The sequence below is a fragment of the Lithobates pipiens genome, unplaced genomic scaffold (assembly GCF_037356315.1).
Source record: "Lithobates pipiens isolate NorthernLeopardFrog02 unplaced genomic scaffold, aLitPip1_a1.2 Scaffold_18, whole genome shotgun sequence".
NCBI classification, from domain to species: Eukaryota; Metazoa; Chordata; class Amphibia; order Anura; family Ranidae; genus Lithobates; species Lithobates pipiens.
Window position 1 is genome coordinate 394,678,896 of NW_027507758.1, and position 26,358 is coordinate 394,705,253.

The 26,358-nt window shown below is 42.9% G+C and overlaps 1 protein-coding gene across 6 annotated transcripts in view; it reads right to left on the reverse strand.

The window, feature by feature from the left end:
• Positions 1 to 25,897, reverse strand: part of KHDRBS2 (KH RNA binding domain containing, signal transduction associated 2) — a 525,703-nt gene extending 499,806 nt beyond the window's left edge. For 4 of the 6 annotated variants that reach the window (XR_013276828.1, XR_013276827.1, XR_013276826.1 and 1 more), the window contains exon 1: positions 25,580 to 25,897. Coding sequence is in view for 1 of the 6 variants with exons in the window: in XM_077487861.1 (XP_077343987.1) it covers positions 25,580 to 25,670 (91 nt within the window). In the remaining 5 variants the exon portion in view is untranslated. The remainder of the gene's footprint in view (positions 1 to 25,579) is intronic. The other 2 variants (XR_013276829.1, XM_077487861.1) reach the window with 1 other exon arrangement.
• Positions 25,898 to 26,358: the final 461 nt, after the last annotated feature.

The window sequence follows — 26,358 nt, forward strand, 5'->3', positions numbered from 1 at the left end:
TCCATATTTTTTGCAGGATTAACCCAGTGGCTTATGCATTAGACCTTCCTTCTAATATACGTATTTCATGTCTCATTATTAAAACCTTTGGTCTGCAACCGATTTTTTCACCTCGGTGCCACGTCCACATGCTGTACAGGTTGAGAACCATTAGGAGTATGAAGTACAGTCCATTGTTGACCTCTATAGATTCTGTGGGTGCATGCAGTATCTGGTGCATTGAAAAGGGTATAGTCCAGAGGAACGCTCTTAGTTCTCATCCTCGGACGTACATGCCCCTGTCCTCCTCCGTGATTTCCATAAAGGTTTTCCCCTCATGCCTGGTGATCCTCCAAAGGGGAGGGGTCGTTGAGGAGTGGGTACTGTCAGTGCTGGGTTTAGCCCTTCCTTCTCTGAGCCTGCCGCGAAGCTGTCGCCTAATTGTCAGCTCCTATGTCTCTACAGTTACTCAGCTGTTGCTGATATCTTGCTCGTCTGTCCTGCTTACTTAAGCCATCTAGTCCAGAGGAGCATGACCTTTGCCTTAGTCAACATCACAGAGACGCTCTCCTGCTTTCCTGTTAAAAGACTTGCTTGGCTGACATCCCTTCTACCGCCAGATCCTGCTTGCTGTTTTAATACGCTCATCTCTGGCTCCCTGACATTTGGCTTGTCTGACTATCCCTTCCGGTTCCTGAACTCTGGCTATGTTTTCACTATATTTGTTCTATTTACTTTTATTATTAAACAAGTGTGATTTAACTGTACTTCTGTCTTGGTCTGATTTCATGATTTCTGACAGTTTTTCTCCCTACTTTCACTGTAATTACTGTATTTTTAAAGAAGAATTCTGGGGGAAATTTGTTTTCCCATGCTGTGGGGCTGTGCCTGCACTGCATGGGTTAACTGCTCACTTTTGTCTAGGGGTTCAGATAGCAGAGATATACATACCTAATCCACCATTCCTGCAAGTGCAAGACGAGTCCCTGCCACTCCTGTCCCCCATAAAGGTGTTTAGCAACATTATTGGGAAAAAAAAAGACAGAACTATTACTATTACCCTAAAAGAGGAAGTATAATGTGAGTTTACTGTTGAGACTTTACAATTACTTTAATAGAATTAGGCTACAAAATATTTGAAATACTGAACAATGTGCAAATAAATATATGATTTTACATTCCATAGATACACACTAATGCCCTGTACACACGGTCGGACTTTCCGACGGAAAATGTGCGATTGGATCTTGTTGTTGGAAAATTAGATCGTATGTGGGCTCCATAGGACTTTTTCCGTCAGAAATTCTGACACACCAAGTTTGAGAGCAGGATCTAATATTTTCCAACAACAAAATCCGATTGTTTAAATTCCGATCGTATGTAGACAATTCTGAAAGACAAAGTGCCAGAATAAATTATGAGATGAAAGCTATTGGCTACTGTGCTCTTTATACTCCCATCATGCGTGCCCTACGTCACCGCGTTGTGAACGATCATATTTTCCGACAACTTTGTGCAACCGTGTGTGTGCAAGACAAGTTTGGGCCAAAATCTGTTGGAAAAAATCAGATGGATTTTGTCGTCAGAATGTCTGACCGTGTGTACAGGGCATAATTCTTTTAAACACAATAATTCAGTGAGACATACCACCTTCTCGTCGTTTAATTAAGAATTTACACTATGTAATTCATAGACCAACATATTTCACTTAGGAAATAAAGAAATCAATTACTAGGAAACCACATAAGAAAGAAATGTCAGCACAGGGAAATAAAGAGAATAATAAATGCATCAGATCCACTGTAGGCAAGTGTTTATGTGGGTGGATGCTGAAGCAGAAGTTATAAGAGGAATCTGTCTGACCTTGTGTACCAGCAATCATTTGATGAAGATATGATCTCTGGTACAGTATTGTGAATCAAAAGGTTGCAGAGCACAACCAGCACTTCTAATCAGTGCTACCATCAGCCAGTAAATGACATCTCATGACATTTTACTAAATTATCATAATTTCCTGTGGCTAGTTTAAAATTTAATTTTCACCTTTGGCCTAAATACTATAATAAAAGGTATCAAATGCCTTTTAGTTTTAACTTGGAAAATACATATTAACTGCTTCCGGACCAGCCATCGCAGTTATACTGCGGCAGGTTGGCTCCCCTGCGCAAGCCGTCGTAGCTGTTTATCGGCTCTTTAAGACACCTCTGGTGGTGCATGCACACCCAAAGTATGTCCCCGGAGCCGATGCGAGTGCCCAACAGGCGTGACGGCCACCGGACACCCGCAACCACGCGCAACAGAGCGAGAACCGGGACCTGTGTGTGTAAACACACAAATTCTGGTTCTCTCAGAGGAGAGGAGACAGATTGTGTGCTCATACTAAGTATGACCACAGATCTCTCTCCTCCCCTAGTCAGTCCCATCCCCCCATAGTTATAACACACCTAGGAAACACAGCTAACCCCTAGGTCGCTCCCTAGTGTTAGCCCCTTCCCTACCAGTGACATTTATACAGTAATCAGTGCATTTTTATAGCACTGATCGCTGTATAAATGTCACTGGTCTCAAAAATGTGTCAAAAGTGTCTGATTTGTCTGCCGAAATATCGCAGTCCCAATAAAAATCACTGATCGTCGCCATTACTAATAAAAAAATAATAATAACAAAAATGCCATAAATCTATCCCCTATTTTGTAGACGCTATAACTTTTGTGAAAACCAATCAATATAGGCTTATTGCAATCTTTTTAACCAAAAATATGTAGAAGAATACATATTAGCCTAAACTGAGGGAAAAAAAATGTTTTTTTTTTTTTTTTTATTTGGATATTTATTATAGCAAAAAGTAAAAGATATTGGGGGTTAGTTACGAAAGGCAAATCCACTTTGCACTGCAGTCGCTCTAAATCTAAGGGGTAGATCTGAAATAAGTAGAAGCTCTGCTGATTTTATCATCCAATCATATGCAAGCTAAAATTATGTTTTTTATTTTCCTTGCATGTCCCCCTAGGACCCACAATGACTTTACTTCCAAGTGCACTTTAAGAGCACTCTTTAAAGTGCACTTGCAGTGCAAAGTGGCTTTTCCTTTAGTAAATAACCCCTATTGTATTTTTTCAAAATAGTTTTTCCTTTGTTTATAGCACAAAAAATAAAAACCACAGAGGTGATCAAATACCAAAAGAAAGCTCTATTTGTGGGGAAAAAAGAACACAAATTTTGTTTGGGTACAGCGTCGCACGATTGTCAGTTAAAGCAACGCAGTGCCGTATCGCAAAAAATTACCTGGTCAGGAAGGGGGTCAATTCTTGAAGTGGTTAAAGACTAGTCTTATTGCAAAAAGTTTCACACTACAAAAATGGAAAAGCAATCTGATTCATTTCTGTGACTTCATTCAGAAATTTCTATAAATAAGACCCTTTGCTGACACAGCCAGGGTTTTTTTTGTAGACTTGTTTAAAAAAAAAAAAACATTTTATGCCTGAAGATTACTCACCCCTTTGTTATGAAGCCCATAAAAAGCTCTGGTGCAACCAATTACCTTCAGAAGTCACATAATTAGTGAAATGATGTCCACCTGTGTGCAATCTAAGCATCACCTGAGCTGTCATTACATATACACACCTTTTTGAAAGGCCCCAGGGGCTGAAACACCTAAGCAAGAGGCACCACTAACCAACCACTGCCATGGAGACCAAGGAACTCTCCAAACAAGTAAAGGACAATATTGTTGAGAAGTACAAGTCAGGGTTAGGTTATAAAAAAAATCCAAATCTTTGATGATCCCTAGGAGCACCATCAAATCTATCATAACCAAATTGAAAGAACATGGCACAACAGCAAATCTGCCAAGAGATGGCTGGACACCAAAGCTCACGAACCAGGCAAGGAGGGCATTAATCAGAAAGGCAGCACAGCAACCTAAGGTACTGTAACCCTGGAGAAGCTGCAGAGTTCCACAGCAGAGATTGGAGTATCTGTACATAGGTCAACAATAAGCCGTGTGCTTCATAGAGTTGGGATTGATGGCAGAGTGGTCAGAAGAAAGCCATTACTTTTAGCAAAAAACAAAATGGCACGTTTTGAGCTTCCGAAAAGGCATGTGGGAGACTCTCAAAATGTATGGAGGAAGGTGCTCTGGTCTGATAAGACTAAGATTGAACTTTTTGGCCATCAAAGAAAAAGCTATGTCTGGCGCAAACCCAACACATCACATCACATCAACCAAAGAACACCATTCAGCAGTCGGGACTGGGAAACTGGTCAGAGTTGAGGGAGAGATGGATGGTGCTAAATAAAGGGATATTCTTGAGCAAAACCTGTACCACTGTGTGTCTGATTTTAGGCTAGAAAGGAGGTTCCCCTTCCAGCAGGAAAATTACCCCAAACACTGCAAAAGCAACACTTGAGTGGTTTAAGGGGAAATGTGTAAATGTGTTGGAATGGCCTAGTCAAAGCCCAGACCTGAATCTAAATAGAAAATTTGTGGTCAGACTTAAAGATTGCTGTTCACAAGCACAAAACATCCAACTTGAAGGAGCTGGAGCAGTTTTGTAATGCCGCGTACACATGATTGGATTATCCGGCGGACTTGGTCTGCCGGATAATTCGCCTGTGTGTGGGCTCCGGTGCACTTAGAAAGAAGACTTGACTCAAAATTGTCCGCCGGACCAATCCACCCATCTGTGTGCTAGTCCGCTGGACTTTTGAAATAATTGGACTTGCCCACACATGGAGTAATGTCCATTAATTTTGAACGTGACTCCAGGTAGACAGGACTAGCGAAGGAAGTCAATGTCCATCAGCGAGATTGACACCTCGCGAGCCCTGTCGCCTGGTATGGATTTAAAGGGGAACCCCTATGCCAAAAAAATGGCGTGTGGGTCCCCCCAAAGTCCATAGACTATAATCCCCCAAAAAAGTCTGGGCGTGTGTGGGCAAGTCCGCTCATTTGGAATGACCGGCGGACCTCTGCTGCAAAGTTCAGCGGATTGTCCGCAGGACTAAATCCGCCAGATAGTCTGATCGTGTGTACGCGGCATAAGGATGAATGGGCAAAAATTCCAGTGGTAAGATGTGCAAGCTCACAGAGACTTATCCAAAGTGACTTGGAGCTGTGACAGCCGCAAAAGGTGGCTCTACAAAGTATTGACTTTAGGGGGGTGAATAGTTATACACATTGACTTTTTCTGTTATTTTGTCCTATTTGTTGTTTGCTTCACAACAAAAGAAAAATCTTGAAAGTTGTGAGCATGTTCTGCAAGTTAAACAATCCATGTTAATTCCAGGTTATGAAGCAACAAAACACGAAAAATGCCATGGGGTGAATACTTTTGCAAGGCACTGTAGATACCCAACTTGTCAAGCCTTAAAACTGTAGATACCCAACATGTAGTCCTGGGCAGGAATTGAGTGGGTCTCAAGGCAGCAGTTTTTTTGCCTTACTATAGGGGCACACTATACTATAATTTGCAGCTTGCTTTTGGGGCACTCTGAAGGCAGGAGTAGCCAGAAGCATCGGTGGGGGACCCCAGAAGAAAAGAATCAGGGCTGCTCTGTGAAAAACCATTACACAGAGCAGGCAAGTATAACATGTTTGTTGTTTAAAAAAAAATACTTTAACCACTTAAGCCCCGGACCAATTTGCAGCCAAAGGACCAAGCCCCTTTTTGCGATTTGGCACTGCGTAGGTTTAACTGACAATTGCGCGGTCGTGCGATGTGGCTCCCAAACAAAATTGGCGTCCTTTTTTTCCCACAAATAGAGATTTCTTTTGGTGGTATTTGATCACATCTGCGGTTTTTATTTTTTGCGCTATAAACAAAAATAGAGCGACAATTTTGAAAAAAATTCAATATTTTTAACTTTTTGCTATAATAAATATCCCTCAAAATAATATAAAAAACATTTTTTTTCCTCAGTTTAGGCCGATTCAATTCTTCTACATATTTTTGGTAAAAAAAATTGCAATTAGCGATTACTGATTGGTTTGCGCAAAAGTTATAGCGTTTACAAAATAGGGGATAGTTTTATAGTATTTTTATTAATATTTTTTTTACTAGTAATGGTGGCGATCAGTGATTTTTATTGTGACTTTGACATTATGGCGGACACATCGGACATTTTTGACACATTTTTGGGACCATTGTCATTTATACAGCAATCAGTGCTATTTAAATGCACGGATTCCTGTGTAAATGACACTGGCAGTGAAGGAGTTAACCACTAGGGGGCGAGGAGGAGTTATGTGTAACGTTATATGTTTTTTTTATTGAAGGGGGGACGTGGCCTGGCATGTGACATCACTGATGGTCTTTCCCTATAACAGGGAACAGGCGATCGGTGACAGCCACAGTAGGAAGCGCGGCGAGAGGTTTGTTTACACAGACCTCTCCTCGTTCTTCAGCTCTGTGACCCGATCGTGGGACACCAGTGGTGATCGGGTTCGCGGGTCCCGCGCCACGGTCACGGAGCTCAGGACTGGGTCATGAGCGAGCCGGCGGTAGCACGTTCGAGACCCACAGCTGGGCACTTAAAGAGGCATGTACAGGTACGTGATTGTGCCCAGCCGTGCCATTCTGCCGACGTATATGTGCAGGAGGTGGTCCTTAAGCAGTTTAAAGATTGTGCAGGGAAGATCAGCATCTGAACCCAGAGAAGGTGGAGGCTGATAAACTGGAGGTAATAGAAAGCATTACTATTACATTTAAAGCAAACTTTGACATGGAGGCAAGCCACATTACGTGGGAGCAGGGCACATTACGTGAGGGCAGGGCACATTTTGTGGGGGTAAGGCACATTACATGGGAGCAGGGCACATTACATTAGGGCAGGGCATATTACATAGGAGCAGGGAACATTATGTGGAAGCAGGGCACATTTCAAGGAGGCAGAACATATTATATGAGAGCAGGGTACATTACATGAGGGCAGGGTACATTACGTGAGGGGAGGGCACATTACATGAAGGCAGGGCACATTATGTAGGAGCAGGGAACATTACGTGGGAGCAGGGCACATTTCAAGGGGGCAGGGCATAATATATGAGAGCAGGGTACATTACATGAGGGCAGGGCACATTACGTAGGAGCAGGGCACATTACGTGGGAGCAGGGCACATTACGTGAGGGCAGGGCACATTACGTGGGGGCAGGGCACATTACGTGGGGGCAAGGCACATTACGTAAGAGCAGGGCACATTACGTGGGAGCAGGGCACATTACGTGGGAGCAGGGCACATTACGTGGGAGCAGGGCACATTACGTAGGAGCAGGAAACTTTATGTGGGAGCAGGGCACATTTCAAGGATTCAGGGCATAATACATGAGCGCAGGGCACATTATGTGGGAAGGATTTCTAAGGGCGTAAATTTTTGCTTTCACTCCTCACTACCTATCAGTTTTGAAGGCCATAAAATGGCAAGATAGCACAATCCCTCCCCCCAAATTACCCCATTTTGAATAGTAGACACCCCAAGCTATTTGCTGAGAGGCATTTTGAGTCCATGGAATATTTTATATTTTGCCACAAGTTGCGGAAACATAACAAACTTTTTGTTTTTTGTTTTTTGCACAAAGTTGTCACTAAATTATATATTACTCAAATATGCTAAGGCATATGTGAAATGACACCCCAAAATACATTCTGCTGCTTCTTCTGAGTACGGGGATACCAAATGTGTGAGACTTTTTGGGAGCCTAGCCGTGTACAGGACCCCTAAAACCAATCACCGCCTTCAGGCTTTCTAAGGGCGTAAAATTGTGATTTCACTTCCTCACTACCTATCACAGTTTTAGAGGCCATGAAATGTCAAGATAGCACAAACACCCCCACCAAATGACCCCATTTTGGAAAGAAGATACTTCAAGCTATTTGTTGAGAGGTGTGTTAAGTCCATAGAATATTTTATATTTTGCCACAAGTTTCGGGAAAATGACTTTTTTTTTTTTTTTTTTTTTTTACACAAAGTTGTCACTAAATGGTATATTGTTCAAATAAGGCATGGTTACATGTGGAATTACACCAAAAAATACATTCTGCTGCTTCCCCTGAGTATGAGAATACCACGTGTGGGACTTTTTTCCACTCCAATTGCGTACAGGACAACGAAAACCAATCAGCGCCTTCAGGCTTTCTAAGGACGTACATTTTTGATTTCACTCCTCGCTGCCTATTACAGTATTGGAGGCCATGAAAGTAGACACCCAAAGCCATTTGCTGAGAGGCATGTTGAGTATTTTGCAGATTTTGTTTTTCGTCACAAGGTTTTGAAGTTTGAAAAAAGAAAAAAAAATACATTTTTATTTTCTTTTTTCATTTTCAAAAACAAATGAGAGCTGCAAAATACTCACCATGCCTCTTAGAAAATACCTTGGGGAGTCTACTTACCAAAATGGAGTCATTTGCGGGGGTTTTGTGCTGTCTGGACATTTCAGGGTCTCTGTAACTGTGATAGGTAGTGAGGAAGGGAAATCATAATTTTACGCCTTTAGAAAGCCTGAAGACGGTGCTTGGGTTTTGGGGTCCTGTACGTGGCTAGGCTTCCACAAAGTCTCACACATGTGGTATCCCCATACTCAGGAGAAGCAGCAGAATGTATTTTTGGGTGTAATTCCACATATGCCCATGGCATGTTTTAGCAATGAATCATTTAGTGACAACTTTGTGCAAAAAAAAAACAAGTTTGTAATTTTCCCGAAACTTGTGGCAAAATATAAAATATTCCATGGTCTCAACATGCCTATCAGCAGATAGCTTGGGGTGTCTACTTTCCAAAAAGGGGTCATTTGGGGGTTTTGAACTGTCCTGGCTAGTGATGGACGAACTTCCGACGGGACGTTTCGCGAACGCGAAATGCGAACGGACCCAAACGTTCGCGAAACCGAACGTTCGCCGCGGGCCCCATTGACTTCAATGGGAGGCGAACTTTGCAAACCTTCATGTCGAATTTGCGGCCACGTGGTAATTATTAGGGGGTAAAACGTAGTCCCACCATCTGGACAATGACATAATACATGTATGAGGTGAATTTGGGATCGATAACTACAAGCATTTTTATTTTATTTGGGAAATTGTTCTAACAATTCAGGACTATGGAGCTAATGAAGGCAATGGAGGAGAGGGAAGGTCAGGGACCAGGGTAGGCAAAGAAGAGGGTGCAGGAGATGATCACCAGCAGCGTGACATACCGGAATGACACATGCACCGTGATAGAGGCATCTGACAGCAGCACCGTGACATACAGCGCTGACAGCAGCACCGTGACATACAGCGCTGACAGCAGCACCGTGACATACAGCGCTGACAGCAGCACCGTGACATACAGCGCTGACAGCAGCACCGTGACATACAGCGCTGACAGCAGCACCGTGACATACAGCGCTGACAGCAGCACCGTGACATACAGCGCTGACAGCAGCACCGTGACATACAGCGCTGACAGCAGCACCGTGACATACAGCGCTGACAGCAGCACCGTGACATACAGCGCTGACAGCAGCACCGTGACATACAGCACTGACAGCAGCACCGTAAGCAGCCCCAGGAGGAAGTCAGCACAGCACAGGGATGGTGTGATCCCCTCATAATAAGAACCCCCAGGAGGAAGTCAGCACAGCACAGGGATAGTGTGATCCCTTCATAATAAGAACCCCCAGGAGGAAGTCAGCACAGCACAGGGATATCATAAGCAGCCCCAGTAGAAATATGACACCGCTCAACCTCTTCAAAGAGGAGGGTAGGGGCATATAGTACGGTGTGCTTTTTTGGGTCAAGGAAGTGAGCCAAATGAATTAAGAAGGTCTGTGTGCTTGATTAAAAAAATAGTTTATAGACATATACATGGTCTACTGGTCACATGTGTTGAATTCCTCCGAGATCCATGCCTCATTCATTTTTAGAAATGTGAGGTAGTTAACACTGTGGTGAGCTAGGCGAGTACGCTTATCGGTCACAATCCCCCCTGCTGCGCTGAACGTCCTTTCGGACAGGACACTGGATGAGGGGCAAGCCAACAGTTCGATTGCAAATTGGGCAAGCTCTGGCCAGAGGTCAAGCCTGCCCACCCAGTAGTCTAGGGGTTCATCACTCCTCAGAGCGTCCACATCGGCCGTTAACCCAATGTAGTCGGACACCTGACGGTCTAGGCGTTCCCTGATGCTGGATCCGGATGACACCTGTCGATGGGTCGGCTGAAAGAATGACCTCATATCCGAAGTCACCAACACATCTTCAAACCGGCCTCTTCTTGCAGGCGCTGTTGGATTGGTACCCGCAAATCCTTCTCTGGGAGTGGGAATTGCTCCTCTGCCAGCGCACGCAAAAGCAGAATGCAGCATTTCTCGAAGCAAGGCCTGGAAGTGCTGCATTCTGACAGCCCTCTGCGACGGCGGTAACATTTCCGCCATTTTGTGTTTGTACCGGGGGTCTAAGTACGTTGCCACCCAGTACTGGTCCTTGACCCTCATGCTTTTTATACGGGGGTCCCTATTAAAACACTGGAGCATGAAGGCCCCCATTTGCACTAAAGTGGAAGCGGTGTGGTGGCCTGGCTCCTGCTCATCATCCAGGATAATGTCGTCCTCTTCATTCTCCTCTCCCCATCCTCGCACAACAGGGATCCCAGAAAGGTTTAAAGCATGCTCTTCTTGCTCCTGCTCATCCGCCCCGGCACCATCCTCCTCTGACTCCTCATCAGACTCCTGTTGTTGACTTGTCTCAGATAGAGTAGCCCCCCCTGGGAATTCATCCAGCATTGCGACTTCCTCATCTTCCCGCTCCTGCTCCTCCACAGCCTGATCAATGACACGACGCAATGCACGCTCCAGAAAGAAGGCATAAGGTACCATGTCACTGATGGCGCCATGGCTGCGACTGACCAGTTTGGTGATCTCCTCAAATGGCCGCAGAAGTCTGCATGTGTCGCGCATGAGCAGCCACTGGCGCGGTGAAAAAAAACCCAGCTCCCCAGAACCGTTTCTTTCGCAGAGTTCATACAGGTAGACGTTAACTGCACGTTTCTGCTGGAGCAGCCTATCAAGCATATAGAAGGTTGAGTTCCATCGCGTCGGGCAATCGCAAATAAGACGTCTGACCGGCAGATGGTGTCGCCGCTGAATGTCAGCAAGGCGAGCCATGGCCGTGTAAGATCTTCTGAAATGGGCCGAGATTTTCCTTGCCTGCCGCAAGATGTCCTGGACCCCAGGGTATTTGACAAGGAATCGCTGCACGACCAAGTTTAAGACGTGTGCCATGCACGGCACGTGCGTGATTTTGCCCTGTTTCAATGCGCTAAGCAGATTGGCACCGTTGTCACACACCACTTTACCAACTGTCAAATTGAGCGGTGTTAGCCACTCATCTGCCTGTGAACGCAAAGCTGAAAGGAGTGCCGGGCCAGTGTGGCTCTTTGCTTCCAGGCACAACAGACGCAGCACGGCATGGCAACGTCTCACCTGGCATGTGGAATAGGTTCTGGGGAGCTTGGGCGGTGCAGTGGAAGAGACGCTAGCAGCGGAAAAGGAGGAGGCAGCTGAGGAGGAGAGGGAGGAGGATGGAGTAGGAGGAGGAGAAGAAGAGTCAGGCCTGCATGCAATCCGTGGCGGTAAAACCAAATCTACACGGGTGCCACGGGTTACATGCTTGACGGCCGTCAGAAGGTTCACCCAGTGGGCAGTAAAACTGATATACCTTCCCTGCCCGTGTTTGCTAGACCACGTGTCTGTGGTCAGATGTATCTTGGCACCGACACTGTGTGCCAGAGATACATTCACTTGCCGCTGAACATGGCCATATAGCTCTGGGATGCCCTTCTCTGAGAAATACTTCCTTCCTGGGACCTTCCATTGTGGTGTTCCAATGGCCACAAATTTGCGAAAGGCCTCCGAGTCCACCAGTTTATATGGCAGTAGTTGGCGGGCTATGAGTTCTGACAAGCCAGCCGCCAACCGTTGGGCAAGAGGGTTATCCGGCGTCATCATTTTTTTACGCTCAAACATTAGGCCCACGGAAGCCTGCCTTTTTGCAGAAAAATGTGAGCTTGGCGTGATGGAAGGTGGAGTGGAGGACAATTGTGAGGAGAGAGGAGAAGGAGAAGTAGAAGACGAGGCTGGACGGTGAGAGCCTGCAGTGTGGCTTTGTGTGTTCCGTTGCTCCCACTGGGCTCGGTGATGGCTGCTCATGTGCCTTCTTAAGGCGGTCGTCCCTAGGTGAGTATTGGGCTTACCGCGACTAACGCGTTGACTGCAAAGATTGCAGATGGCAACGCTATTGTCAGCAGCGGACACGTTAAAAAAAGCCCACACTGCGGAGCCATGTGCCGGTGTCCTGGGAGCGCCAGATGTGACCGTACATGGTCGATGACTCGCTCCTGATACATTTGCAGTCTGCTTTGTCCCTGCTGTGCAATGTAAGTCATTGCTGCTTCTCCTCCCTATCTGCTGGTCCATATCTCCCTCTGAACTCCCCTCCTCTTCCTCTCTTGTGGGCACCCACGTGACATCACTAGACACGTCATCATCAACGTCACCTTCCCCACCGCTATAAGTAGAGATCTCGGAGTAGGCAGCAACACCGGGGACCAACCTCCTCCTTGGGCTGATCTGGGTACTGGCGTCAGACTGCTGAGTAGCGCTTGTTGCTACCTCCTCTTCCTGATCCAATACCAAGAGTGGCTGCGCATCAGAAATGTCCTCTTGATATGGATCGGAAAATAATTCCAGTGACTCAAGCGGAAGGTATGTGGTGGTGGTGGTGGTGGTCGTGTTGTTGGTGGTAGTGTCTTTGGGGGTGCACATAGCAGAGAGTGAAGAAGAGGGTGCAGATCGAGAGGATGAGGAGGGTGCAGAAGAGTAAGGCTGAGCGAGCCACTCAACCAAGTCTGGTGCATCCTTTAAAGTAATTGAACGCACCTTCTGCAACTTCCCACTTTGGCTCAAGCCTGTTGCTCCTGCCCTACCCCTACCACCCCTGCGGAAGGGCCTGCCTCTTCCTCTGCCTGTCATTTTTTAAATGACCCTGTGACAAAACTCTTAGTCCCTATACCGATGAAGGACTGCTGCAGTATAGGGCAGCGGTCAGCAGTGGTGCACGTCAACCCTATCTATTGTGGACCGATAGCGGTCCTTACAGAACAGCAGACTGTACCGCACTCAAGCCTATGTACCGTAGCACCCTATACCAAGTTACCAGTCCTTATAAGAACTTTTGTGGACCAAGCAGGTTGTGTATTAGTGTTTAGCAGACTGTACGTCAGTCCCTATACCGCTGAAGGACTGCTGCAGTATAGGGCAGCGGTCAGCAGTGGTGCACGTCAACCCTATCTATTGTGGACCGATAGCGGTCCTTACAGAACAGCAGACTGTACCGCACTCAAGCCTATGTACCGTAGCACCCTATACCAAGTTACCAGTCCTTATAAGAACTTTTGTGGACCAAGCAGGTTGTGTATTAGTGTTTAGCAGACTGTACGTCAGTCCCTATACCGCTGAAGGACTGCTGCAGTATAGGGCAGCGGTCAGCAGTGGTGCACGTCAACCCTATCTATTGTGGACCGATAGCGGTCCTTACAGAACAGCAGACTGTACCGCACTCAAGCCTATGTACCGTAGCACCCTATACCAAGTTACCAGTCCTTATAAGAACTTTTGTGGAACAAGCAGGTTGTGTGTTAGTGATTAGCAGACTGTACGTCAGTCCCTATACCGCTGAAGGACTGCTGCAGTATAGGTGAGCGGTCAGCAGTGGTGCACGTCAACCCTATCTATTGTGGACCTATAGCGGTCCTTACAGAACAGCAGACTGTACCGCACTCAAGCCTATGTACCGTAGCACCCTATACCAAGTTACCAGTCCTTATAAGAACTTTTGTGGAACAAGCAGGTTGTGTGTTAGTGATTAGCAGACTGTACGTCAGTGCCTATACCGCTGAAGGACTGCTGCAGTATAGGTGAGCGGTCAGCAGTGGTGCACGTCAACCCTATCTATTGTGGACCGATAGCGGTCCTTACAGAACAGCAGACTGTACCGCACTCAAGCCTATGTACCGTAGCACCCTATACCAAGTTACCAGTCCTTATAAGAACTTTTGTGGACCAAGCAGGTTGTGTATTCGTGTTTAGCAGACTGTACGTCAGTCCCTATACCGCTGAAGGACTGCTGCAGTATAGGGCAGCGGTCAGCAGTGGTGCACGTCAACCCTATCTATTGTGGACCGATAGCGGTCCTTACAGAACAGCAGACTGTACCGCACTCAAGCCTATGTACCGTAGCACCCTATACCAAGTTACCAGTCCTTATAAGAACTTTTGTGGACCAAGCAGGTTGTGTATTAGTGTTTAGCAGACTGTACGTCAGTCCCTATACCGCTGAAGGACTGCTGCAGTATAGGGCAGCGGTCAGCAGTGGTGCACGTCAACCCTATCTATTGTGGACCGATAGCGGTCCTTACAGAACAGCAGACTGTACCGCACTCAAGCCTATGTACCGTAGCACCCTATACCAAGTTACCAGTCCTTATAAGAACTTTTGTGGAACAAGCAGGTTGTGTGTTAGTGATTAGCAGACTGTACGTCAGTCCCTATACCGCTGAAGGACTGCTGCAGTATAGGGCAGCGGTCAGCAGTGGTGCACGTCAACCCTATCTATTGTGGACCGATAGCGGTCCTTACAGAACAGCAGACTGTACCGCACTCAAGCCTATGTACCGTAGCACCCTATACCAAGTTACCAGTCCTTATAAGAACTTTTGTGGAACAAGCAGGTTGTGTATTAGTGTTTAGCAGACTGTACGTCAGTCCCTATACCGCTGAAGGACTGCTGCAGTATAGGGCAGCGGTCAGCAGTGGTGCACGTCAACCCTATCTATTGTGGACCGATAGCGGTCCTTACAGAACAGCAGACTGTACCGCACTCAAGCCTATGTACCGTAGCACCCTATACCAAGTTACCAGTCCTTATAAGAACTTTTGTGGAACAAGCAGGTTGTGTGTTAGTGATTAGCAGACTGTACGTCAGTCCCTATACCGCTGAAGGACTGCTGCAGTATAGGGCAGCGGTCAGCAGTGGTGCACGTCAACCCTATCTATTGTGGACCGATAGCGGTCCTTACAGAACAGCAGACTGTACCGCACTCAAGCCTATGTACCGTAGCACCCTATACCAAGTTACCAGTCCTTATAAGAACTTTTGTGGAACAAGTGAGTTGTGAATGTTTAGCAGACTGCAGCAGAAGGGCAGCAGTCAAGTATAATATCCTTTCTATATTTGGAAGAAAGAATATTATACATGTACAAGCCTATTACTGTACCACTGATACCAGTCCTGAAAAGAACCTTTGTGGAACTAATAATAACAGCAAGTCTTTAAAATTACCCTCACTGCCTGACAACACTGCTTCCTTCCTGTCCCTATACAAATTGGCAAAAAAAGAGAACGATTAGTGGTTACTGGAACAGCTCTTTTGTGGACCTTGATAGTAACAGCTAATGATGATGATGATGATGATGATGATGAAAGACTAATCTGGCTGTCCCTGTAGCATACACCGTCCTTTCCCTTTCTCTAAACTAACAAAAGACACTCAGGCTGCTGCAAGAATCAGCAGCACAGCAAACCTATCAACACCTAACACCTATACCAGTCCTGAAAAGAACTTTTGTGTACCAAATAGCTAGTGGTTTATCTCTCCCTACTCCACACAGGAACCTGTCCCTATCGTAACAGAAGAAAGAATGTAAAATGGCCACCGGATCGGGTGTATTTATAGGTTAGGGGGAATGTACAAGTGTCCATGTGCTGTCATGTCTCAATTGGCTGTCCTGTATCACATGATAAACGTGTCACCAAAGGTTAAAGTTCTTGTATACATTAAACACGTAAGTCCGCCGCGGCGAACGACGGAAAAAGGCGTTCGAACGTGCGGACCGCGAATGTCGGAAATTCGCCGCGAAACGACCGCCGGGCGAACCGTTCGGCCATCACTAGTCCTGGCATTTTATACACAACATTAGAAGTTTATGTCACACATCACCCACTCTTCTAACCACTTGAAGACAAAGCCCTTTCTGAAACTTTTTGTTTACATTAAAAAATGTTTTTCCTTTTGCTAGAAAATTACTTTGAACCCCCAAACGTTATATATTTTTTTTTAAAGAAAGGGTCCTACATAATAAAATGGTGAGTGTTGCAATTTTTTTTTTTACACACAGTATTTCAAAACTCAATTTTTTTCGAAAAAAAAACACTTTTTTTAATCTTAAGAATTCTACCCATTTAAAAGTCAGCAGCTACAAAAAGTGTAGCTGTTGACTTTTAGTAATCAGACATTCACTTGTCACATGGTCCAGTGATGTGGTCGAACGAAGCCCCACTCCTCTTCCTTCCTCCTCCTCTTCTCTGCAGTTCCGGCATTGCCACTGTGGAAGCCTGACTGTGTCTTCACAGCCAGCTATGCACTGCGCATGCACGAGCAGCGCTGTGCACTGTGACTGTCCAGGTAATCATCTGGGACCTGTGATGTGCCCCAGATGATCGCCGAGAGGGAAGGGGGAGAGGTGAACTTGCTTCCAGCACTGCAGTGGCTCAGGAGGAAGTGGGGAGCTGAATCCCTCTAAAAAGAGGGTATCCGCACCCTCCCAAAAAAATGACATGCCAAATGTGGCATGTCAGGGGGTCACCTGCACTTAAAGCGGAAGTTCCATTTTTGTGTTTTTTTTTGTGTTTTTGTGTTTTTTTTTGCACTTTTATATAAACTGTAAATGTTCCACATTAGGGTCTCTCAAAATGTGATGGCCATCTCATCTTTCGAGACCCTGTGTAAGTGTGCCCTAGAACTATGCAATGCTGTACCCTATGCTAATACTCCACTAGTGTGTGGTAGCGTTCAAAGCATTCACCAATGCAAAGACCAGGTTGGTCAGGACAGTAGGGACAATAAAAGCGGGTGTCATGCCTATATCTGGGCTTTCTGCAGACACAACATCTTCTTTGGGGATTTCTTTGGGTAGGGGTACCAGGGAGGACATACAGAAAATGCCTCTCATGCAGCCGGCTCACTGCATTTGGATTGGGAAGTTGGGCCACAGCACCGTCTGGAAACAGAAGGGCTGTGATGATCTCTTCCTGGAATTTAGGGAAGGATCCAGTTTGTCCTGAAGCTTTGTATAGCACATAATCATTCAGCAGAGTCGATTGGAATAAATATACAGACACTTTTTTCTACCAGCGTCTGGTATAACAGACAATTAGGTACGGCGCCAACAACTGGTCTTTGAGGTCCATGTTAAGGTTGTATTCATGGACAACATCAGTCACCATTTGAATTTGGACAGCTGTGTCTGTGTGAAGGGAGGACAGAACGAAAACATTCTTGTTATCCCTCCACTTCACAGCAAGAAAATTATTACCACTCAAGCAGGCTCTCTCCCCCAGCCTAAGACGGCAATCTACGAGCCACTGGGGTAAGCCCTAGAAATTAGATTGCACGGTGTCACATGCATCAATACCATGATCAAACAAGTGACTAAAAAGTGGCAATAATATTAATATATTGCATATGGCAATAATAATAATTGTCCACATACAAGTGGTACCCCTTTCCGAATAAAGGTGACACCAAGTCCCACACAATCTTACCAGCATTCCCTATGTAGCCTAGGTAGTTCTCTGGATCTACGTAACTATCTCTTCCCTCATAAATCATAAAACTATATGTATAGCCTGTTGCCCTGTCACAGAGCTTATACATCTTGACCCCATATCTGTCACGCTTGCTGGAAAGATAACGTTTGATAGACAAACGGCCAGAAAATGTAATCAGGGACTCATCAACAAAGACAACTTGATTAGGAGTAAACAAAGCTGCAAACTGTTGGTTGAAGTGGTTTACGAGGGACTGAATGTTGTAGAGCCGATTGTATTCAGGGTCATTGTCATTGAAATGCATGAACCACAAGATCTGCTCGTCCCCAAGTGTTACTGCAGTTACTGCAGTTACTGCAGTGCTGGATGTACGACCAGGATGTACTAGGCAGCTGGTGCTTGCCAGTTTACCAGAAGGATGAGCAGCACTAGCACTGGCTCTCTGCTCCATACAAGAGCTCTGCGGTTTTTGCACCTTAACAACAGCAGAAGAATGGAGTCGGGTACGCCTGACCTTGACAGGGACCACTACTCTGTCGTCGGCGCTATCTGTCAGGGTGCCGCTACTGTCTACAGGTTTGTATTCTGAGCCTGAATCTCACCGATGGGTGAGTTCCTCTTCACTCTCATCTGTCATGCTCAGAAACATGTAGGCCTCTTCACTAGTGTATGTTCAATTGGACATTTTGGCCTCTAAATTTACTGGTAAAACTAGTGAGACTCACAGGAAAAAAGAGCACCTGACTGTCAGCGACTTCTTAAACACTACCAAAAAAAACTGTTAGCATTCGCAGGGATCAGGCCTGACTCTGCGAATGCTGCAGTTATGTGTTTAGTGTTTTGTAAGTGACAGTGATCGATTGATACTGCACTTGGGGAGGCTGGGCTGGGTGAAGGGGTTAAAGGCACGTGCTAGCAGGTATCTGGACCGATCACACTAATGCTGCTTTTTCGGGAACCCTAAACTAATGGGGATGCTAATATAGTTCTGATCAGATCAAAGATATCGATCTGTTCAGACACTATACTATTAAGGGAGGTCATGGTGCGTGCATGGTTGTTAGCGCTATTGGTTAACGGGGGGGCAATCGGGGGTGAAATGTGTGCCTACGTGTACTGTGTCAGTGTAGTGTTGGTGAAACTCACGTTTGGATGTCCTCTCTCTTCTCTCTGGAATGGAAAAGAATACCAGAGAGGGAGATGACATTACTTCCTCTGCCTGTGTTTACACTTACAGGAAGGGGGAAGCATTTAATTCATCAGAACCGATGAGCAGGTCCAGGCCTGGGCCTGGAGACTGATCAATTCTGAAATTAATCAGATCGTCGCGGCCGCCTATGGGGGGGGGTAAGGTAACATTGTTTCGCCCACCCATGCCATTCTGCCACAGTAAAACTTTGGCGGCTGGTCGGAAACAGGTTGAAGAAAAAAAAATTCAGTGCAATGGTATATTTGATTTTGGTGAATGAATTTTGGCAATTAACCCTTCTCTGTTTAGTATTACTTTGCAAAAGTATCCTAAGCTTATGCTAGCCAGCATCCTGTACAGAAAAAAAATTGGCACTTAAAGCAAAATGTTGGCAAGTGGCACTGAGTGCTAAGGAGTCACTAGTAGGAGTAATCTAATTCATAAAGTAGCAAAATAAAGTTACTTTATTTTATCAGTACTTAGATTTTATTTACTAAGCACTATTATAAGTGTGCTTTAAATGAAAACTAGAATGTTTTTTGGTCAATTTGATTTTTTTTCATGGTTTCAGGTCTATAATCTTATCTTTAATTTAATGTTTTAATTACATGTATAAAATAAACATTTATTACACCGCACTTCCATTAAACTGTAATCACAGAATATTTAAACTTTATAATAGGAAATAGCTGCTGACTTCTGGACTGACTGTCTCTAGCAAGCTGGGGAGTGAAGAATGTAAAACCTGTATTTTGTATTAATTGTAATAGCCCTAAACGTAATAATTAAATAATTACAAAAAACACACCTAAATGCCTCAGTTATGTAAAGTTATGTAACAACCTAAACGCCTGTTATGTAACGACCTAAATGCCTCAGTTATGTAAAATTATGTAACGACCTAAATGCCTCAGTTATGTAAAGTTATGTAATGACCTAAATGCCTTAGTTATGTAAAGTTATGTAATGACCTAAATGCCTCAGTAGTGCAAAAAAAATAATAATAATTACATTAAGGGTTTGATTTACTAGAATACCACATATTATTCAGTTGACAAAGTGAATGTTCACCATCCAATCAAGGCAAAATCCAGATTTTTGAAAAAAAATTCCTCTGCAGATGGTTCTCATTTTTTACTACATTTAGTAAAAATTTACTGTATCTATAAAAAAAAAGTGTTGCACTGTTTCTTTAATAAATAAAATGAATGATTCATTAATCCAAAGTAAATATAACCATGCACATGTATAATTTTGTGTGACATAAAAAGGCCCCATCAAATGAAAAATAAGTGTTGTCTTAAGTGTCACAATAACTCATGTGTTTCTGGGCTCCAACAGTGGCAAAACAAAACCAAGTGTTCCAACACCTCTACACAAAGCCACTTACCAGAAGCCTAGACACAACATAGGAGGTCTAAGCCCTTGTACAAACGGTTGGACATTCTGACAACAAAATCCGTCAGATTTTGTCTGACGGATTTTGTCTGAAACTGGTGTTGCATACACACGGTGATGACGTTATTTTGTTATGACGGAACTACGTTCAGGCTAGTAGCCAATAGCTTTGGTCTAGGAATTTGACCTGAGCATGCGTGGCACTTTGTCCGATCGGAATTCTCTACAAATGATCGGACAAAGTCCAATCGGATCATGTTGTCGGAAAATTTTATAGCCCAGCTCTAAAACTTTGTTGGTTGGATATTCGGATGGAAACAGTCCGATGTAGCCCACACGTGGTCGGATTATCCGACAACACGGTCCGATCGGACATTTTCCATTGGAATGTCCGACCGTGTGTACAACATTTAGATCCTTGATGGATGGATTTCTCCCTCATCTCACACGTCAATGATAGCTTGCGATATGGTTCAATGGCACACACAGAGAAAGCACAAGAGGAACCGCATAGTGTAGCAACTCAGGACAGTACTCACAAAGATCAGAAAGATTCCAACAGATCACAATACCAACACTTATCCCAGCAGATGTGATGATGTCCCCCCTAAGCTCTGCCTGACATGTTTCACCTGTCAGACCTCTTATACAGTGAAGTCTAGGTTTCCGATAAATAACTTTGTATGGAGGTGTTGGAGCACTTGATTTTGTTTTGGCACTTTTGGAGCACAGAAGCACTGGAGTTATTGTGAGACTGAAGACAACACTTGTTTTCACTTGATGGGTACTCTTTTTATATCACTTTTATGGCATTTAATATTTTATAGGATTGCACAAATTGTAAAATACTAAAGTTATATATATTATATTATACCCTCCTTGAGGGTGGGGACTGATGTAAATGTACAATGTATATGTAAAAGTGCTGTGTAAGTTGACAGCACTATAAAAGTACTATATATATATATATATATATATATATATATATATATATATATATATATATATATATATATATATACATTCATTTCTGATACTAATGCAGTCTGATGTCAGTGGCAGAGTGAACACCCTCCACTTTCTATAATAAACTACCCCTTATATGTCTTACAAAATTTTTGTTGGCCTGTGTAAAATAAATAGTGGACAAATGTGTTTGCAGTAAAATACTTTACACTAGTTAAATGGAGTAGACAAGTATCTCCACTTAAATACCCTTTGCAATGTCATACTTGTGATACCATACCAGTGGTACCATTAAAAAGTGTGTAATTGCCTGTTCCCAATGGGGCAAACAGGTAATATAAAGTTATTCATGGATAAAACTTGCGCTGCTTTGTGTGATGGGAATTTTCACAAAATATACTGTTAACTGTTATGAAACTAACTAGTAACTCTTTTGGATCGGATCCCTTTCCTTTGTTTCTGTTATTTTGAAAAATTTAATAAAAAAATTAAATGGTTAAGAAAAGTGTGTGATTGCCTGTAGCATAACTATTACTGAACTATTCAAATACAGCTCTGATTTTCAATGCCAGCCTTGAATTACATCCTGTTTAAAGTGAATATATAATCAGCATGTTTCCAGAAAACCTGGTAATTTGGAAGGGTTTACTTTGTTAATATATATATATATATATTATTAATAAGCACACAATATTCATCTGTACTCTAACATCAGCTGCCTGGTGCCAGTATAAAGGGCAGTAAGTCAGACACAAAGATATATCCATAGGGATTTCAAAAATTATAAAATATGTGCTCAGTTCAAAAAGAAGAGAGAAAAAATATTAGCAGCCACTGTGACACCAGTCAATGACATAGAAAATGATATATATAAGCAGCACTCAAAATGAACTAATGTGCAAGGAAAATCATGTGTTGCATCAAAATCCAACTACATATAAAATAAAGTGCAAGTGTGACTTCGAAAATTGGCCCAACCTCCGTAGGCAGCTTTTGATGATGAAGCGCGTCAGTGGTGGCCTACAAGTGACGACATCATGCACACCTAGCCACCATCAAGCATTATCGCATGAGCCAACAGCCTGCTGCATCATACATTGTCAATATACATGCTGGTTTTCTCTGTTTGTAAGGTAATTGTGAATATTGTTTTAATAAAGTGCTTTGATACTTTGATGGGCTTCACGATGGAAGTTTTTATTTTTTAATTATTCAGAGTCACTTCATGCGATCTGTCATCCATTGACGGCTGCTCTCCTGGATGTCTTGCTGGGTTTGCCAGGATGACCATTATAATTTATGGTCCTGTAAATCCAGTAAGAGGCTTATGTGTGAGGGTGCTATTGGTGGCGGATCTCCTTACTTCATCCCATATGCAGGGAGAACTTTCAAGATGTATTAACTTTTTTTATGGACTTTTTTGATTATGGACTGAATTCTTTTATGCTTTTATGTATTGTTAAGACCAATTTGCAGAGTCACGTGATTTTCCTTGCACTTTAGTTAATTTTGAGTGCTACTTATTCATATCATTTTCTATCTGTAGGGATTTACCCAAGCTGCTGGGGGAAATACTGTAAGCCATGAAACCCAGAATAAGTAACTCCTGTTGCATGACACGTTCCCTTTAAATACCTTGTTCAATACATAATTAAATTGTAAATTATAACTATATTGTACTATTAATGTTTGGCTGTATGTTTCTGTGTTGTGAATGGGGGATAAAAATGCATAGCAATGCTTTTCATTTGTCACCCTTGGAATAATCTATGAAAATCAAGATATCTTAATAATATTGTATGGACTGCAGTCAGCAGCTGCAAAAGACAACAGTAGCATAATACCATTTTTTGGAACTTGTGACACACAAGGATTGCCAGTTTCTAACTGCATATGCCAATAAATCAGCATTTTTCAACAGTATATATACAGTCGTGTTTAAATAAAAATTGCAGTATCATTTTAAAAGAAACATAATAAAACAAATGCACTATTGTTGTCTGTAAAACAGGGTATAACATGAACTATGTATAAATGTTTACTAGCCACATATTTAGACGAATGTAGTCATACTGAACTGGAAAATTGTTTTATGTGTATTATAAAACCTGATCCCCTCATGTTTCTAGTGTTTACATCTTTACGTTTTGTGTATAGAATCATCCGCTCTCCCTAAACTGACAAGTGCGTGTATATGGTTTGCAGATAACACATGCTCCCCCTGCTGGTAATATAAAAAACACGATCAAATTTCCACCTTGATACAAACACAGACAGATGCGGCTAATCAGATAGTCAACACCTTTTTAACCCTTTTTACGCATGAGATACAAAAGAAATATATCATGTTATCAATGTATATGAAGTTTACTTATTCTATCATGTATGTGTTGGGAGTGTTTTCCTTTTTCCTTCAAAATTACTTTCAAATAGAACATTAGTATATATTAAATAAGTTAGCAAGAACAGACAATTTTGGTGGGATATGCTACATAAAAGTTAAGTTGAATATACATGTTCAAAAAGCAGGTCCAAGTAAAACACATTACAGGCATACCCCACTTTTAAGTACACAATGGGGTTTATTTACTAAACGTACAAAATCAGGCTCACTTCTGCACAGAAATCAATGAGCTTCCAGGTTTTATTACCAAAGCTTAACTAAACAAGCTGGGGTTAGAAGCTCATTGGTTTCTATGCAGAAGTGAGCCTGATGTTGCCCTTTCCATATTTAGTAAATAAACCCCATTGTGTACTTAAAAGTGGGGTATGCCTGTAACACAAGGCAACCAATCAAATTCCATTGTACTGCAACCACATATAGTATGTAACAAAAGAAGCCTTTGATTTTTGCTATGAACAAATGCACTTTACAAAGTCATTTTACTTTGCACATTGCCTAACAGATATTTAATAAGCAGAAGCACAATTAATCAGAAATCCTCATTTATAGTACTGACCCTTGGATTTTGAATTCTGATCATTATTGATTATTAATGGGTTATTTCACTTGGTGCGTCATCATTTGAGTTGCGGTTGCATCAACTCTTTGAGTTGTGTCATAGAGGATTTCAGATCCAAATAATACTCAAAGCACAAAAATAAGAACATACCAACACTCTAAAGTAATGAAACTTTTGTGTCTGAAGTAGAAGAACAAAATCATTGCCACATGTACTATTTTTAAGTGCTTATCTAAAATATTTGGAACAAAAACTGAAACACTATCTGGATACTACATAATTAGTCATTTCTTTCTGCAGCTTCGGTCATTCCTTAAAACCCTTTAACTTTGCAAATACTAAATCGCTCCAATCAACAAGTTGAACAAGGGTTATTAACATAATAGGGAAGTAATCTGCAATGGAGTTTCCTTAGTCGCCAAATCTCCAAGGGTATATACCTACCTATGCAGCCTTTAAGTTTTTTTTTTTTTTTTTAAGATGCACATAACCAAAGCACATAGGTCTGGCCTGTAATACTGATAATTCTATTACAGACCTCTCCATGTGCTTGAGATGCAAGCAAGAAAGTGTGCCTAGGCACTCTGGTGTGAATGAGCCATTAAGATTTGGTGCTGCATTTACATCAAAGGAGTACATCCTTTTTTCCTGCATGGGGACCTAATAGTGTGTACATGCCGGACCCCAAAAAACAGGTGTCAGCAGTGAGATCTGCTATCAGGTCCACAGGAATGTTTACATGCTATGTCTAGGCAATAACTGGGACGTGCTTGTGCCTGTGGTCTTGGCCACACAATGAATACACCATGCCTAACTGTGCCTTTATTCTGAAACAGTCCCCAATATTACCATTGTGCAACTGTGTCTTATAAGCCCCTTAATCATTTACAGCAAAGTAAGAGGAGACAATAACAATTCCATACAGCATCCAAGTCAAACCCCTAAAGGGTACTTTGTCAGACTTAAATCCCGCAAAGATAATTCCTTAGAACAAAGCTTCAAATCTTGAACTGTCCCTGAAAAGAAAACATCAGAAACAAGGCAAAAATAATATATACAGTATATTTCATGCTCTTAGAGAAAAACAATGTAAAAAACAAAGGATAATACACAGTTAAAAAAAGAAAATATTTGTAGGTTATCTAGAGAAGAATGGATGATGAGCTTTTGATACAACAGGATTAAATGTGGGTTGCTTCAATTTGTGAAACAATGACCAAGTGGATTTTTTAGAACTTTGCCAGTCTCTAATAATGCGGATTGCATGTTCTCTTCAATTACCTGCATTCTCTATATCAGACTGGTGACCTAGCTCTCTAGAAATGATGTATCCCTCTATACAATTCCTTAGTCTCTTGCAGAAGTCTTTCATCTGTACCATTATCAGTATCATTGCATTAAGCACAGATATGCAAGGCAGTGATGACACCACAGGTAGACCTCTTACCTTCAGCCAGAAGGCGCATTGCATGAACAAAAGATGGATCCAGGCTATCTTTCTCAACCATCAGCTCTGGCAAGTATTTCTCCTGCTCCATAACACTGCTTACAACTACAGCGTTAGGCTGAACCGCAAAGCTCTCAGCTGAGCCGGTTACAACGCCCTTGATATATGAGAAGTCCTAGTGCTTTGTATGAAATAGGACAAGCAGTGCCAGAGCACTGAGACTCTTGGACCAACAATACTCCAGATTGTACACACAACGTCACACGATGTTCAGGAGCAATTCTAACACTTTCCTGTTTTTTCTCCCCTTCCAATGTGTTATATGAAAGAATGAATCCCCTGCATCCCTTTAGATGAGTACAGTCCTTGCTGATCCGCCACCTGCACTTAATGTTCTACCAGTCAAGATCACAGTGCAAAAAAAAAAAAAAAAGCTTCATAGTCACCTGTGTTCATTTTGGCAGCAAATTTCAATTTAGTTTTAGTCTTAGGACTAAAATGGCATTTTACTTTTAGTCCCATTTTAGTTTTCTGCAACTGTTTAGTTTTAGTCGAATTTAGTCAACTAAATCTCCTGTACATTTTAGTCGACTAAAATCTCCATCTTCATTTTAGTCATAATAGGTGTATTTAAATTGCAATGCATTAGTTAACACTTCTCTACAATTTCCAAACGCATTATATACTGCTGGAGTGAAAAATCTAATATGTTATTTATCATGGCATTGAGGTATGAACATGCACTACAGACCAATGTTGATTTTGAAGTCAAATTTCAG